We start from the raw sequence: 17,234 nt of genomic DNA, 5'->3' as shown, positions 1-17,234 counted from the left end.
CCGCTGCACGGCACGCGCGAAGCCAGGCTGGGGAGCTGGGGATGCAAGCAGCGGCCTGGCTTCACCCAGCCTGCCAGGCAGCCTCTGAGCACAGGGCTGCGGATTCTCCGGGGGTGGGCGGAGGCATGCCTCCATAATCACTGTGAGTAGGGATCGCTGAGAGAAGAACAGCACATCCGGTGCCCCCACTCACCCCGTGGCCCTGAAGTGCCTCCTGTGAAACCCGGGCAAAGTGCCAGGCAATGTCTGCAGTGGGAGAAATCCCTCTCGCCTCTCTACCTTCCAAGCAAAGTAATCAACCCTCTGCCAAAGTAACACCCTCTGCCAGCTGTTCCTAGTCCGAGTCCCCAGGCTCCTCAGTCAGGACTTGTTAGACCACACTACGCCTCCCCCATTCCCAAAGGGCTGAACCTCGCAGAGGAGGAGTGCGTACAATGAAAGATGTTATCGTGTGCAGTGCGTAGGCAAAATAAGATCATAACACTTATAATAATTGAGAATTACTCTCCTGAGAGGGTCTGTGGATGGGCTTCTGGACTTCCCAGAGAGCTCCTAACTTTGCACACAGAATCATCGGTCTGCTCCCACGTGCATAGGTGGGTGGTTCTTTTCTGGATAAAGAATCCTTGACTTTTGGTTTCTAAAAGGTGTCTCTGATCCCGGAAAATTTTAAAACCCCGCTCTAAGACTTCTGGGTTGAGCAGAATCACAGACATGTCCACTGACCGACACTCACAGAGATGCAAGCACAAAGACCCGCCTGGTCCCTCCCTGGGCGCAGTGCACCCACGCTCAGAGCTGCAGCTGCAGAGCCACCAGCAATAATGTCCAACTCTCCAGCTGTCCACACTCCCCAGGAGGGCCTCTCACAGACCATTAAGCTCCCCTCTCCAGGGGAAAGGCTCTGAAGGAGAGGGGCCTGGCAAGGAGACCCCCATCACAGCCAAAGCACCAAGTCACCCGAAACTACCCCCCTGCTGACTGAGCTGTCCCGGCCCTGGTCCCCCAGCTGTGACATGAAAGCTTCAGAAGCCCTGTCCCAGGGTTCCTAGTACCACCTTTAGCCACTCCGGGTGCCCCCAAAGATGGGAGACACCATCCTGGTAGTCGTTCGGCCCATTTCATGTAAGAAAAACACATACTGATTAAGAACAAATCGACACTGTTACTGTTTTTGGTGACTGGTTGGGAGGGAAGCATTTGGGTGAGTAAACTGAAACAGAGAAATCGAGATGACTCAACAAGCTGGATCCTCTCACTCCCCACCTATGGTGGCCTTTGGAGCTGTGGTAACAGAGGGGCCCAGGGTACCCTCTCTACTCCGTCTTCCTACTCCACTGACGGCAAGGCTCAGGGAACTGCTGTCAGTCATCCAGGATGAGAGTAGAAAGGGTACCCTGAAGCAACTTCGCACGCACACACACACGCACGCACGCACACACGACACATTCATACAGTGTAATTACAATGCCACTCTGAAAAAGGGTGAGGATGCTCTCTAGGAGCTAAGAACAGAAAAGTCTTCAAAAGAGACCTTTGGATTACAAAAAGGGTGGGGTAAACAAAAAACACAATTTTTTTTAAGATTAAGATAAACTCTGGAAGAAGGCACAAGAAGCAATATAGTCTTGATTTTTGAGCCAGGTTACCGATTTAAAACAATAATTGCATCATGAAAGGATGCCAGAGATTCTCTCCATCTGGGAGGTGAATTGTCATACAACTCAGAAAGACTCTGGATCTGTCCGTGGGCACCCCACCCTTCACCAGCTCTCAGCAAATAGGGTCTGCAGGTTAGTTTGGTTCCCCACTCTTACAGGAGCACCCGGGCTCTGCTTAGGGCAGCCACTGGTGATCTGAGCTGCGCAGGGACCGAGAAACAATTCCATGGGCTGAGAGAAGCTCAGGTGTCTCAGGAGCCCACAAGAATGGATTAAAGCCAGTGGGGCTTCTCTGGTGGTCCAGGGGTTAAGACTCTACACTTGCATTGCAGTGGGTGTGGGTTCAGTTCCTGGCTGGGAACTAAAATCCCACATGCCACAAAGCACAGCCAAAAAAAAAAAAAAGAAAGAATGGACTAAAGCCATGGCTGCCCAGGAAACACAGCAGTGGGCACTGAGAAGGGTCCTCAATCAGCCCCAGGTCCTCAGAAACAGCCCCCGCTCTCACACGCACATCCACAATTAAACGGTGTTCAGCAGCCAAGGGGCCTGGACAAGTCCAGTACAGTTATGGGGGGCCCACTGGACGGCCTTCCAAGAATGAGGTGGAGGACACGGCGGCCAGAGTTAGCACAGCCTGATGTGAAGGCTGGGCCCGAGGCTCCGAGGTGCGAGGGGTGGATAACCCCAGGAGCAGGTGTGTTCAGAGCCCTGGCCCCCACCTCCGCCAGCTGCCATCTGTGCATCGGGCGAGTTCAGCCTCCGAGTGAGGAGAGTTAAACAGGTGGCTGGTTTGGGGCCTGGAGTTTTGGGGGACTTGACTCAGAGCAGAATTTTTAAGTCTTGGAGGACGGAACCAAGATTTCCAGGAGAGGAGCAATCCCCTGGAGATAGAAGCCAGGGTAGGATGGGCGGCCGCCTCTCACGCGGTGGATGAAGTGGGCGGAGCAAAGAGGTGAGGCCGGGCATCACACGTCTCTCCCCTCCCCACTTCCCTGGCTGGCTATTTCCACCCAGGGATTTATAACAGCTGCCTCCACGCGGAATGAGCATTTCTATGGTAACGGGGGTACATTTTCCCTCCGCCTGCACTGGTGATGCTGGCTGTTTGCTTCAGCTTTGTATGTTGGGGGGTGGCATTCAGCCTTGTTCAAAGCCCTAAAACAAGAAAGCAACTCTCCCATCCAGACTTTCACTGAGAGGAGACAGTCCTTTCCTGATATTCCAGAATTACACAGGTGAAGGAAATGAGGTTTATCCCGCACATACCCATCTTCCTTGTCCCCCTGGAGATGCAGGGCAAAGTCCATGTGCAGAGCTCACACTGGCTGCCCAGGGAGCCAGGCCAGTGCCAGCCACACCCAGCTCGGCAAGGGACCCACTGTCTCAAGGACATCAATTCAGGAAACGTCCTTTCTCTTCCTTGCATCTTTTGTTTTTCCCTATTAGATACTTTCCATTTGTATATAAGGGCTTCCCAGGTGGTGAAGTGGTAAAGAATCCATCTGCAATGCAGGAGATGCAGAAAGCCAGGGTTCAGTCCCTGGGTTAGGAAGATTCCCTGGAGTAGGAAATGGCAACCCACTCCAGTATTCGTGCCTGAAAAATTCCATGGACAGAGGAGCCTGACAGGCTATAGTCCATGGGGTTGCAAAGAGTCGGACACCACTGAGTGACTAACACTTCCCAGTATTCTTGCCTGCAAAGCACCATGGACAGGGGAGCCTGGTGGGATATAGTACATGGGGGTCACAAAGAGTCAGAGGCGACTGAGCACGTATGCACATTTGTAAATAAATATTCTCTATTTTCTTCAATTAAAAAAAAACAAACCACCACCTCCCTTGGCCCTGTATCCCCACTTAGGTATTAAACCATTTAGCTGCTCCCCTTTATGTAACATCTCTCAAGAATGTAGTGTATGTGCCACACAGCTGGACGGTGTGGTGACTGCTCTGACAGGTCATCTGGGGCTGTCTCCCTGAGGAAGGGCTTGGTCTTGATCTCCAGGGAGAGACTCTGGGTGCCCTCCCTCGGGGCAGTCTCTGTAGGCAGCCTGAGAAGGCGGGACAGGGCAGGGAGGGTGGACATGTGCCGCGGTCCCCACCTCCCTCCAGACAGGCGTGCCTGTGGCTCTGTCAAGGTCAAGGATTTCCCACGGGCACCGACGGATGGGGAGACAGAGCACCGAGAGCTTTTCTGTTGGGACAGGGGAGCTGCAACCGCTCTTGTTTTTCTTACAAAACCAGCCTTCAGAGCCCGCCGCAGCGGTTGTGGTCAGCGCTGAGGTTTCAGGCCTCTGGCCTTCCCTATAGAAGCTCCTTCGTGGTGGTGCAGGGGGGTCCAGTGTCTTGGGTTTCTCTTTTTTTTTTTTTTTTTCAGGTTTCTACCTTTTTTTCCTCTTTTTGGAATTTCACCATGACAGGCCACCACCTGACTGGCCATCCTACTGCCGGGAAGCCAGATGATGGCTGGTCTAGTGTGGGCTGTTGAAGGCAAGAGGGTGAGGTTTGTGCCCTTCTTGTATTTGCTCTCTAGAACTACCCAGGTCCCCCAGCCCAGACCTGTCTCTGGCTTAGAAGACCAAGGATGGGAAGGGGAAGAAGCAGCCTCAGCCAACAACAGGTCCTTCCTGGTTCTACCTGGGGGTCCAGGATCAGGGAGGACCCTTCAGAAACATCTGCTTCCTTCCCTTGTTCCCCCCACCTCCCCTGGGTACCGATTCTAGACCGTGAAGCCCCCACCGCTAACAGATGTCTGTACATGGACTTGGGGAGACAGTCTGGGTCAGTTTGGGAATAGGACTATCTCTGTGTAGTGAGTGAACACAACGTCCTCAGTCTACAAGGCAAATTAAGCTATGAAAACTCAGTGACTAGCATGTAGTGCTGTGAAGTCAAAGTCGCTCAGTTGTGTCCAACTCTTTGCAACCCCATGGACTATACAGTCCATGGAATTCTCCAGGCCAGAATACTGGAGTGGGTAGCTGTTCCCTTCGCTAGGGGATCTTCCCAACCCAGGGATCAAACCCAGGTCTCCCACATTGCAGGCAGATTCTTTACCAGCTGAGCCATGAGGGAGCAGGAATTTAGACCCCTCTCTCCTGTATCTAACATCCAGGTCCAATACCCAGAGGGTGGGACAGATTTGCATAGCTGTTTGTCTCTTCTGTAGGCTTATATGCCCAGAATCCTGTTTAAGGATGCCTTCAATACAGATGTGTTGAAATAAAAATATTTCCTGTAAAATAAGTTACATATACTTGCTATCTCTATCTCTTCTTCCATCCATCCTCTCCTCTGCTTCCTTTTTTTAAAAAAAAAATTTCATTATGGAAAATTCCAAACATATACAAAAGAGGATGATAAAATGAACCCCCATGTACCCATCACACATCATAAGCAAGGCTTGACCAATTTTATTTTAGTTATACCACCTCCAACCACTTTCCCCTTACTCCTAGGTTATTTGGAAACCAATTTTAGACATCATGTATTTTTTTCCCATAAATATTTTAGTATGTATCTCTAAAAGATGACTTTTAAAAACATGTGCCTAATACCTGTACTGCACCTACAAAATTAATAATAATTTCTTAATATCTTCAAATTCCTAGATTGGATTCCCAGAGTTCAAAGTTCTGATTGTCCAGATGCTCCAAGTTCCCAGAAACATGGATTCTCAGAGGGAATCCAGGAGAAGGTTCGAGGAGGCTTTATGGGGAAGGTTGTAAGATCACTTTCAAGAACAAAGCAGAAGGTCACTGGTGGTGGTGATGACACTTACTGAGCACCTACTGCATACCTGGCTCCATACTGTGTGCTTTGCCCCCATCATTCCTTTAACCCCTCACATCAACCTTATGGTGTAGGTTCAGAGTTGCACAAGTGGCCAGGTCACATACTTGGTGACATGGTCAGTCTGTGAAGCCAGGTCAGGTCTGTTGGACTTCAATGTCTCGGCTGCAGACCGCTGCCACCTGCCCTCAGCCATGCCCCAAGGCAGGGCCAGCGGAGCCAGTCCCCCAGAGGGCCTTCCTTCTCACCGGATCGCTTCCCGGTGCAAAGTGGGAGCCAGATATGCTGAGAATGAGCTATTTGTTCAGTGCGGGCAGGAAGCAGAGAGAAGGGATCCCTTTCACTGGAGAGAGACAGACTGAAAACTGCCTGGCGTCTGACTCTCAGAACGAGCAGCAGCATCCCAGGTGGGATGCGTCCTCCCGTCACACCTGCTTCTCTCCAGCTCATTGGTATCCCTGCCATTCCCTAGAGAAGCTGGCTGCTGCGGCGGACCTTCCCCTGCTAATGAAAGCCGCTTAGCAACAGGGAGCTGGTTAATAAAGCCCTGGTGCGGTTCCCAGCTCCAGAGACTCCACCCCTGTCTCCCATTACAGCTCATCCTCAGCCTGAAGTAACCTCAGGTGGAAGGATCGATCGCCTGGCGGAGGGCAGGGAGCCTGGGGACTGACCGGCAGGGCTGGCCCCCTCTGGCCTGGGCCCACCCCCAATGCCCGAGGATATTTACGTGTCTAAGAACCTGCTCAACCAGGCCCGGAACCTCTCCGTGGCCCTCCTAAAGCCCTTCTACCCACCGGTGGTTAAAAATCCAACCTCAGCGCCCAACGGGAATGGAGCAGAGACACTGGGGAGGCAGACACTCCCAGACCTGAGCTGGGAGTTGAAGGGAGGCCCAGTGCTCCTCAGTGGAGCCCTAAATTACCCCAGACCCCTAAATAACCCTCAGAGAGTAACCACGCCCTCTGTGAGCAGACATATTACAAACGCAGAGTTCAGACCATCCACTGTTTGACCCTGAGCTTGAGTTGCTCACAAAGCACCTTGCCTTCTGGAGGAAGGGGTGGCAGGAGATACTGGCCTACACCTGGGGGTTCAAGAAGCGGAGTGAAAACAGGAAGCATTCATTTCACTCAGCACTAAGTGTCCACCGTCAAAAAGTGTCAAAGGCCATATTAGGGAGGAAAATGCAAACTTGACATGACTTTTCAAGATAAAGGGGAGAGGGGCTTCCCTGGTGGTCCAGTGGCTAAGACTCTGTACTCCCAATGCAGGGGTCCTGGGTTCAAGCCCTGGTCAGGGAGCTAGATCCCATCTACCACAGCTAAAGATCCGGCATGCCACAACAAAGACTCAGTGCAGCCAAACAAATAAAAAAATAGATACATAAACTAAAAAAAAGAGATGAAGAGCGGATATCAGAGAACCATCTCCCACAGTGGGGTCTGGGTCTATTCTCTGGGGAGGGGGTGCAGTTACCAGGTCTGGGGGGCTGGGAGGGGGCATCTCGGGGCAGCGCTGCAGCCACGCTCCTTGGTAGGAGGGCAGCACACAGAGACCCCGCCCCTGCCAGCCGGGTGTGCCAGCAGGGCCTGCTCGCAAGGTTTCCACCCGAAGGGGCCTGACCAGCTTCTAGACAGACAGGTTTAGGAGCAAGCAGAGCAAACACACAACAAAAGCGTGTTCCTTGCCAGGCCAGGAGTCTCCCTCCTCCCTTTGAAGAACAGGAACGTTCCTGGGTTTACCCGGGGCCAGGTGTTGACCCAGGGATTTTTCAGTTCCATTTCTAAGGCTCTCCAGAAGGTGATGTTTCTGGTTCAAATGTCTATATTCTAAGGAAGCTTAGGGAAGCTCTTCTAGCTCAGGCCCTGCCCTCTTCAGTCGGACACCCCCTAGCCATCCTCTGCCATGAACAGAGGGGCCAAGGGCAGGGCAGAGGGGCCCAGGACCCCAGGCCTCCACAAAGCTCAAGGGGAAGGGGTCACTCACTGCAGAGCTAATCCAGTCTCCACAGCCTTCACTGCGCTCCCGTTTCCCCTCAGAACAAAGCTGACCTCTGGATGCGGCCAGGACCACTGCAAGACCCAGGGCAGGGGACTTCCCTGGTGGTCCAGTGGTTAAGGCTCTGTACTGCCAATGCAGGGGGCGTGGGTTCCATCCCTGGTTGGGGAACTAGGGTCGGCCATGCCATGTAGAATGGTCAAAAGATTTTTTAAAACAAGACCCAGGGGAAGACTGGATCCACTTCTAACTAAAAATGCACTTCTGAACAGTTTCCCAGTGGGTGAAGGAGCCTGGCGTATCAGAATCTCCAAAAAGCCAGAAAACTGGAGTTTTCCATCAGTACATGTCTGTTCTTCCTGCCCCCCCCCCAACCCTCCAGGAATCCCTGGTTATGATTCTACCATGTGATGCAGGCAGGAGAAATCACTGCTGATAATCACTGCTGATAATCACTGCTTTAAACCAACCTTACTTTGAGCCCAAGCTGGGATCCACCTCACCACTGAACACCACCGTTAGTACAGTGTAAGGATTCCTCTTCCCGTGGGTCTCAGATGCCCGGCTCAACTTAGCTTTATTCTGCTGGCAGCCCCTCCTGCTGGTGTTCCCTTTAGTGACTGTGCACTGAGCCCAAGGCAGAGGCAGCAAACTGGCAGAGGCTTGCAGATGCCTCTTGTTGAGCCCACACAATTTTTTTTTTTAATGGGAGTTAGTTATCAGCATTTAAAAACTGGGACATTTCATACAGAAACCCAGACTGCTGACTTCTCTTAAAATAAAACAAAGGCCACGGCAAGGCCGGGACCACCATTCCTGCAGAAGCTGAGTGGTGGCTGCCCCCTTCAAACCTGGCCAGGGCTACCCACTCCTGACCACTGCCTGCTGTCCCACATCCAGACTTTCTCATCTGACCCTGTGGGCATTTCAGTTTGCGCTTTGACCTAAGGTACCTCCTGAAATCCAGCCAAACCGGGCTCTTCTTGCTTTGGGGCTGGTTTTAGAACCCTGGATACTTGGGTCAATTTCACAGACTCTTGATCTATTTCAGTGACTGAAACTCTCCTTTTGAAGGTGGTATCTCTGCCTGCTGGAAAGAGCCATGGACTTCAAGGCAAGAGGCGGCAGTGAAGGCCCCGCTGTTTCCCGGGGACCCCTTCCTGGACTGATCAGAGGCGAGCAGGCACGTTTCTTCTTACCCTAAGGGACCTGATGGTGGGATGCCCACAGCTTTCTGCCTGCCTCTCTGCCCCCGCTCCCCCACCGCCGCCCACCTTTGGCACCCACGCACAAACCGTTTTCGCTGTTTCATTGTTCTGTGCTTTTTGCCGTGTGTGCTCTGGGCGAAGCCGAGCACCATTGCCACGGTGCCTCTGGGCGACCAGCAGAGCCCTTCTGGTGACCATGACAGACAGTGGCTCATGTCAGGCGGACTCAGCATAGGTAGAAGGGAGTAGGGTTCTCATACTCTTTAAAATCACTTCTTGCGAGACTAGCATGGTTTTTCCCCAGCAGGGCTTCTGCCACAGAAAAGGTGGGATCGGATTGGTCCTGTGGACCTGAGAAGGGCTATATCATCTCAAAGAATCAACTTACCCAAAAGGGAGATAGTAGGACCTCAAATCCTGCAAACCTAGCTTCAGCCTTAATGCCCAGAAGAGGAGGAAAGACGGATGTTTTTCTGAGCTCTTACAAACGTAGGAATGTTCACATGCATCATCTCAATCCCCATGAAAATTCCTTGAGGTGGGAATCACCACCCTGTTTTTAGAGCAGCAGACTGAGGGTGACAGAAGTCAAGAAACGTGTCCAGTACAACTTGAAAAGAAGAGCATCAAGATTTGCCTGAATGCTCAGCCTGTTGCTCGGGCTCTGCTCACAGGCCGCCTCTCCCCAGTCGCCTCCCACATTTCTCTGCCTTTTTTTTTCACAGCTGTTACCACACCTGTTACTGCAGGATATATTCCTGTGTGCTTTTGTTTTCTGTCTGTCTGCCCACAGAGTGTAATCCCCTGGGGACAGAGAGACAGTTCACCTTGTCACTGCTGTTTCCCTGCCTGGAAGAGGAAGCGTCTGGAACCTGGGGGACCTTCAGTGTCTGCTGCTGGACGGACGGGAAGGGTGGCTCTATCGGCCCCACCATGCTGCTGTCAGGGGTGTTCCTCTCTTGATCTGCTCCTTTCATTCTTTCCCCTCAGAAATGCACAACCTCCCTTCCATGAACACCAAACACCAACCTCAAAGGCCACGGAAAACAACACAAAGATGGCAAACGGCGCAGAGCGACTAAGCCCATGCACCACAACTATGTGCTCTGGAGCCCGGGAGCTGCAACTACCGAGCCCGCGTGCCCGAGAGCCTGTGTGCTGCAACAAGAGACGTCACCGCAACGAGAGGCCCACACACCGCAACTACAGAGTAGCCCGTGCAGCCACAAGGACCCAGCCAAAAATACATAAATAGATACTTTTGAAAAAGATGGCAAATGGACAGTCAAATTCCTGGAAATCCAAGAAAACTCAGTAGTGTGCAGAGACAGTCTTGCTGCTACAAAGGCAGAAATGTTCACGCTAAGCAGGAAGAGGTGGTTTATTACAGACTTTCTCTTTGAGCGGGGAAGTCTTAGCTAGCCTTCCTTGATCCTCCTGTGGATTTGCATGCAATTGAGTGTCTGGAGAGTTGGGAATGGTGAAGCAACGCAGGTGGGATTGATTAGAAAACAGATGTAGCACAGAAAGCATTCAAAGGCTCAGGCCCATCCCCAAAGTTAATGCAAGGATAAACCAGCATCGTGGCTCCCCAACCCAACTACTGAGGCCGGGGGTTCTTAAAGTGCGGTCTCTGGACCAGCAGCACTGGCATCTCCTGTGAACTGGTTAGAAATGCAAATTCCTGGGGCCACCCCAGAGATATCAGAATCAGAAACTCCAGAGCTGGGACCCAGGAACCTGTTTTAACAAGCCCGACAGGTGACTCTAGGCTTCCCAAGTGGCTCAGCGGTAAAGAAGCCGCCTGCCACTTCAGGAGACACAGGAGACGTGAGATCGATCCCTGGGTTGGGAAGATTCCCTGGAGGAGGGCGTGGCAACCCACTCCAATATTCCTGCCTGGAGAATCCCATGGAGAGAGGAGCCTGGCAGGCTACAGTCCGTGGGGTCACAAAGAGTGGGACATGACTTAGCCACTAAACACAACAACAGCAGGTGACAATGATGCTAAAATTTGAGCACTACTGTCTTTAGGGACTAGAATATAAAGCAGATTCTTGGGCCCTGGAGATCCTAATTCAGTAGATCTTGGATGGGACCCAACAAGATTTCATAAGCTTCTGAGTTGATTCTGACTTACAACCCGATTTGAAAACTACTAACCCCGAGGACTGTTCCTGTGGCCCCATCACAGTATCCTCAGTTTTTAAACCCCTCTCTCATTATCCTCCAGTCACTCACTCACCACACAGAGCAAGGATGTGGCTGCTATCTTCATGCACAAACTTCCTGGTGACAGCCTCCTCCATGATTTGCTTCACCTGTGAATAAATAGGCAGCACCGTTATTGATTGATTGATTGATCAAAGGCCTGTGAGCAAGTAAATAGCTTGGCTTGCCCACCTGGTCCGAGTTCAGCCACTTGCAGAGTAGAGGATAGGAATGGGAGGGGTGGGGAAGCAAAGTTTCTTCAGTACAAACATTACCAAGTGTCTTGGAAAGGCAGCCAGAAAAAGGTAGCCTGCCAGGCTCTTCTGTCCATGGGATTTCCCAGGCTGAAATACTGAAGTGGGTTGCCATTTCCTTCTCCAGGGGATCTTCCCAACCCAGGGATCAAACCCAGGTCTCCTGCATTGCAGGCAGATTCTTTACCAACTGAACCATCAGGGAAGCTGAAAAAGGTGCTATAAACCCACTAATCAATCAATTCAGATATTCCAACCCAGGAGGAAGGGCCCTGCTGTGGAGAACAGGGATGGGATGCTATTTGTTCATCCATACTTGGCTGCGGAAGGGCTTGTGGGCTGTCCTTCAGGGACAAATTGTCTCAGTACAGGCCGCAGGAAGACACCTAACCTTCCTTTTCTCCCTTCTCCGAGGGGAGGTAGGTCCATCCAGGTATCAGGGACACTCCCCACATGCTCACGAGCCTAGCCTTTTCTCTGTCTAGGTAAAACTCTATGTTCGGGTTCCTACCTGAATGTAAAAGCTTGAGAACACCTTGTAAGGTAAGCAGTCCCAGCTTTCTTTAGAAAGCACTTTAAAAAGCTTTTAAATTGATGTATAATAAACATATAGAAAAGGGTATATATTCATCGGAAGGACTATTGCTGAAGCTCCACCTAATTAGAAGAGTTGACTCACTGGAAAAAACCCTGATGCTGGAAAAGATTGAATGGAAAAGGAGAAGGGGGCAGCAGAAGGTAAGCTGGTTAGATAGCATCACCGACTCAGTGGACAAGAATTCGAGCAAACTCTGGGAGACAGTGGAGGACGGAGGAGCCTGGCATGCTGTAGTCCATGGGGTTGCAGAGTCCGACACTACTGAGCCACTGAACAACAACAGATGTATCATAATTTCACAGCTTGAAGAATTTTTACAAACTGAACACACCTGTGAAAGCAGCATCAGCTCAAGAAACAACACGTGACCAGCACCCTAAAGTAGCCCCAGACTCTGCCATGATTCCTTCTAGTCACTACTCCCTTCCAAGGTACCCACTATCCTGATTTCTAACATCACAGAGCACATGTGTGGGATTTTGTGCTTTTTATAGATGGAATTGCTCAGTGTGTAGTTGTGTGACTCTGAGATTTGCTCATGTTGTATGTGGATGTGTATTTTTCATTCTCCATTGTGTGAACAACTCACAGCTGACTGGCATTTGGGTAGCTTCCAATTTGGGGCTGTTATGGACAGTGCTGCTATGAACACTCTAGATGTGTCTTTGAACACGGGGGCTCATTTCTTTGGATTTATATTTTTAGGCAAGGAATTTCTGATGGGGGTATTTGGCATTATGAGATTTTGCCAATTTACATTCCCATCAGCAGTATAGGAGGTTCTAGTTGCTCCCAACATTGAAGCCAAGCACTTTTGATGCCCTGGGGGAGTGTGTGTGTGTGTGTGTGTGTGTGTGTGTTAGTTGCTCAGTCGTGTTGGACTCTATGCGACCCCATGAACTGTAGTCCACCAGACTCCTGGGGGAGTGTGTGTGTGTGTGTGTGTGTGTGTGTTAGTTGCTCAGTCGTGTTGGACTCTATGCGACCCCATGAACTGTAGTCCACCAGACTCCTGGGGGAGTGTGTGTGTGTGTGTGTGTGTGTTAGTTGCTCAGTCGTGTTGGACTCTATGCGACCCCATGAACTGTAGTCCACCAGACTCCTGGGGGAGTGTGTGTGTGTGTGTGTGTGTGTATTAGTTGCTCAGTCGTGTATGCGACCCCATGAACTGTAGTCCACCAGACTCCTCTGTGTGTGTGTGTGTGTGTGTGTATGTGTGTATTAGTTGCTCAGTCGTGTTGGACTCTATGCGACCCCATGAACTGTAGTCCACCAGACTCCTCTATCCATAGAATTCTCCAGGGAAGAATACTGGAGTGGTTGCCATTTCCTTCTCCAGGGGATCTTCCCCATCCAGGGGTTGAACCTGAGTCTCCTGAATTGCAGGCAGATTTTTTTTACCATCTGAGCCACCAGGGAAGCCCCTGGGGGAACCTGCCAAGAGACAAATACTAATACTGAAGATTAGAGGGATGGATTACCTGAATCCCTGTCTTCAATCTTACTGATTTAGTGAGCTCTGGTCAGACCGAGTCTTTGCCATTCTTTGGACAGTGTCCTGTGTCCAGCATCCTGATGCTGCCCTTGCTCTCCAGGCCCTCACTTCTGTTTGGAAGGTGGTAGAGCTTCTAAAGTCTGGGGAGGATGGAGGAAGGACCGGGAGTCTCCTCCTCACTGCAAAGTGCTCATGGTTAGTGGTTTAGGTAAAGGAGGATCTGATCGATCCTGCACTCTAAACTATTAAAAGCTTCCTAGATTACTTCCCAAGGGGTGTTTGCATTAAACAGAGCATCATGTCACAACTCAAAGACCAGGAGACATCTAAGACAGGCTGCTGGGGCAGATTTTTCGATTAGGAGGACCTATAGATGCTCTTAGTGGCTCAGACAGTAAAGAACCTTACTGCAATGCAGGAGACCCAAGTTCGATCCCTGGGTTGGGACGACCCCCTGGAGAAGGAAATGGCAACCCACTCCAGTATCCTTACCTGGAAAATCCCATGGACAGAGCTGCCTAGCGGGTTACAGTCCATGGGGTCACAAAGAGTCGGGCATGACTGAGTGACTAACACACACACATATCTACACCCTGGGAATTTCCTGGTGGTCCAATGGTTAGGACTTTGGGCTTTCACTCCTGGAGCCTAGGTTCAAACCCTGGTCAGGGAGCTAAGATCCTGCAAGCCATGCAGTGCAGACCATAAAAAAAAAAAAAAAAAAAAGGACTTCAGGTCTTTTGTGAAAAGCCAGCTTTGTCAACAATCACCCCCACTGTCTCTATGTATAGGATCAGAAAGGATATGTTTCTCTCAAAATCTAGCCCTGAAGGTTAAGGGAACTAGGAGCTCAGAGAGGGTCAACTTCTATCAGGTCATATACAGAGCTGTGGCATATCCTGGACATTTCTCACATTTGTTTAAGAATCATTCTCAGAGTAGTACAGACAGCCCTTCTAAACACTGCCTTCCCTGAAATCTTTCCTATCATCCCTGACTAACCCCAAATTTGGAACGCATCAACAATCCTAGCACATGTACCCATAGTTTGGATATAGCTACATTTTTATTCTTGTTTACACTGTTCATATAAGTCTCTGTCACTACACTGTTTCCTGAGGATAATCACTGGGATTTAAGATTTCTTTTTTCCTTGGGGAGACAAGAGTTGGGGCTTAAATGTTAATTTGATATACTCCTGGACTTAAAAAAACTCTTGGCCACTTCATAGCAAAAGCACAATGGAGCTTCTCAAACACAGTTGGAAAGGTGATGGCTTCAACTGCCTGTTTGCCAACAGGAAGGAAGGAACCAAATTTAGGGCACAATAGCCAGGTTATAATTAATGCAGAGCCTTAATTATGAGCCTTCCAGAATTCTATAAGAACCCTGAGCCTTCTCCAGTCCTGAAACCTCTCAGTTCAGTCGCTCAGTTGTGTCTGACTCTTTGCCACCCCATGGACTGCAGCACACCAGGCTTCCCTGTCCATCACCAACTCTTAGAACTTGCTCAAACTCATGTCCATTGAGTTGGTGATGCCATCCAACCATCTCATCCTCTGTCATCCTCTTCTCCTCCTGCCTTTCCCAGCATCAGGGTATTTCTTTTCCAATGACTCAGTTCTTCGTATCAGGTGGCCAAAATATTGGAGTTTCAGCTTCAGCATCAGTCCTTCCAATGACTATTCGGACTGATTTCCTTTAGAATTGCATGCTTTGATCTCCTTGCAGTCCAAGGGACTCTCAAGAGTCTTCTCCAACACCACAGTTCAAAAGCATCAATTCTTCGGCGCTCAGCTTTCTTTATAGTCCAACTCTCACATCCATACATGACTACTGGAAAAACCATAGCTTTGACTATACAGACCTTTGTCAGTAACGTAATGTCTCTGCTCTTTAATATGCAACCTCTAGGAAAGGGGAAAGGTACCAATATGGTAAACTTTTATATATCAGCTAAATATCAGTATCCCTATTTTAGAGATGTAGAAATTGAGACTCAGAAAGGTTAAGTAACTTATTCAAGATCACAAAGAGCTAGGTCCAGACTATTTCAAAGTTTATGCATTCCCATCAGACTCTGCAGTCTCCGAGATCAATAGACTTATTTATCAAACATTTATTGAGTGCCAATGATCAGAGATCAAACCAGTCAATCCTAAAGGAAATCAACCCTGAATATTCATTGAAAGGACTGCTGCTAAAGCTGAAGCTTCAATGCTTTGGCGACTTGATGCGAAGAGCCGGTGCATTGGAAAAGACCCTGATGCTGGGAAAGATTGAGAGCAGGAGAAGGGGTGACAGAGGACGAGATGGTTTTTGGATGGCATCATCGACTCAATGGACGTGAGTCTGTGTAAACTGGGAGACAGTGAAGGTCAGGGAAGCCTAGCACGATGCAGTCCACGGGGTCACAGTAAGACACGACTGAGCAACTGAACAACAACCCGGAGCGCCTACTGTGTGCCAGGCATGGACACAGAGTTCTGGGTAAAACAGGTTTCCTGCCCTCATGGAGTTGACACATCTGGCCGACAGAGGTAGATGGGAAGAGTCCAGAGCTCCATCCAGAGGCCTCATCCATTCTAATCCACTCTGTGGGTTTGGAGCTCTCCAGCGTGCCTGTGCGAGTGAGTCATTCACACGGGCACCTCCCCCCACCTCCGCCCCATGAATTGAAATGGGTTTTAGGGCAGGGACAAAGTAGAGGACATTAGTACGCATAGGGAAGGACTTCTCTTTGTGACATGGGCGGGGGGGCTCCTCAAAAGAGGGAAAAAAAAAAAATCTGAGTCTTAAAAACCATTCTCAAAAGCCCCCCTGGCCTCTGGGTAGGGAGGTGGGCGTGGAGTGAGACGTGGTGTGCTGCGAACCCTCATGCAGCCGAGACTCAGTTCCCAGAAAGGTAACCGAGTGGGGTGTAGCGCAAACCGGAGCTAAGCCCCCAGGTCACCGGTTTAGCGCGGGCCCCGCCCCCTCCCCAGGCGGCGAGGGCAATGAAGGGGCAGCTCGGTTCTCCAGAAATCGCCGCCACCCCTCCCCCTCGGTCTCCCAGAGCTGCTGCTGTCGCAGGGCGGGGAGCTGCGGGATCGCGGAGCAAACAAACCCTGAAGCGCTGGCCTAGCCCCTGGGGCCGAGGGGTGCTGCCCCTGATCCGGGAGTCGGGCGGGAACCGCAGCCAGTCCAGGACCGGCCCCCGTCCGAGGCCCGCGAGCGCCCGCACCCTGGGATGGGCGCAGATCTTTCTGTCCCGTGGGCCGTAAGGACAGGAACGCGAGCCCCCGGAGGTCCGTGCCCCGACTTTACCTCCTTTTTCACGTTCCACAGCAGTTTCTCTTTGACCGCGTCCTCCGCGCTGCCCATCTTGCGGGGGCTGACCCGAGGGGAGGTGCCCAGCGGCCCCCTATGCCCCCCACGCGCCCTCGCCGCCTCCGCGCCTCTCGGCTCAGCGCCCCACGCGCCAGGCGGAGCCCCCGTCCGCCGCGCTCCCCGCCCGCCGCCGCCGCCGCCGCAGCCACTGCCCGGTGCTGGGCTCCGCAGCCATCTTCCGAGCCCCGCACAGACGTCAGGAGCCTGGCCCGGCCCCTTCCCACTGCCGGGGGCGGGGTGGGGGGGGTGCTCTCAGCCACGGGGAGCGGGGGGGGGGGGGGTCGGGCGGGGGGTGACTGCGCGTGCCTGGGGGCGGCGTGCCCGGGCGCGCGCCACGCGGGCCGCTGTCATGGCAACGCGCCTGCTCCAGCCCCGAGGGCGCGAACCCGCATTGTGAGCGCCGGTCGCCCGCCCTGCACAGCGCTGGGCCGGGGAGGCGTGGCGCGCCCCTGGACCCCCCCGGGCGGCTAAGAGGGGGCAAGTCGCTATTGCGGAAGCTGGCCCTCATCCAGCTGGATGTTCCGTGATTCCTACACGTGATTTCCCGACGGGAGGGCCCGGGACCCCCCGGCCTCGAGTCTGATTACTGGGAAGCCCGTGTTGGTCCCCTGGCTGGGAGGCAGGCAGTGGAGCGCCATCGTTT

The 17,234-nt window shown here is 51.8% G+C and overlaps 1 protein-coding gene and 1 non-coding gene across 4 annotated transcripts in view; one reads left to right on the top strand and one right to left on the bottom strand.

The window, feature by feature from the left end:
• The window catches only part of SGSM2 (small G protein signaling modulator 2), a 37,229-nt gene extending 20,430 nt beyond the window's left edge, over positions 1–16,799 (bottom strand). For 2 of the 3 annotated variants that reach the window (XM_043903374.1, XM_043903377.1), the window contains exons 1-2: positions 16,529–16,799; positions 10,910–10,985 (exon numbers count right to left, since the gene is read on the bottom strand). In XM_043903374.1, coding sequence (XP_043759309.1) covers positions 10,910–10,985; positions 16,529–16,585 — 133 coding nt within the window. In that variant the 5' untranslated portion in view covers positions 16,586–16,799. The remainder of the gene's footprint in view (positions 1–10,909; positions 10,986–16,528) is intronic. The other variant, XM_043903375.1, reaches the window with a different exon arrangement.
• TRNAG-CCC lies at positions 6,687–6,759 on the top strand. Its single transcript has one exon. It is a non-coding gene; the product is annotated as a tRNA-Gly (tRNA).
• Positions 16,800–17,234: the final 435 nt, after the last annotated feature.

The sequence above is a fragment of the Cervus elaphus genome, chromosome 5 (genome assembly GCF_910594005.1).
Source record: "Cervus elaphus chromosome 5, mCerEla1.1, whole genome shotgun sequence".
Classification (NCBI taxonomy): domain Eukaryota; kingdom Metazoa; phylum Chordata; class Mammalia; order Artiodactyla; family Cervidae; genus Cervus; species Cervus elaphus.
The sequence above is the reverse complement of the archived record's forward strand: the minus strand, read 5'-3'. Positions and strand labels throughout refer to the sequence as shown.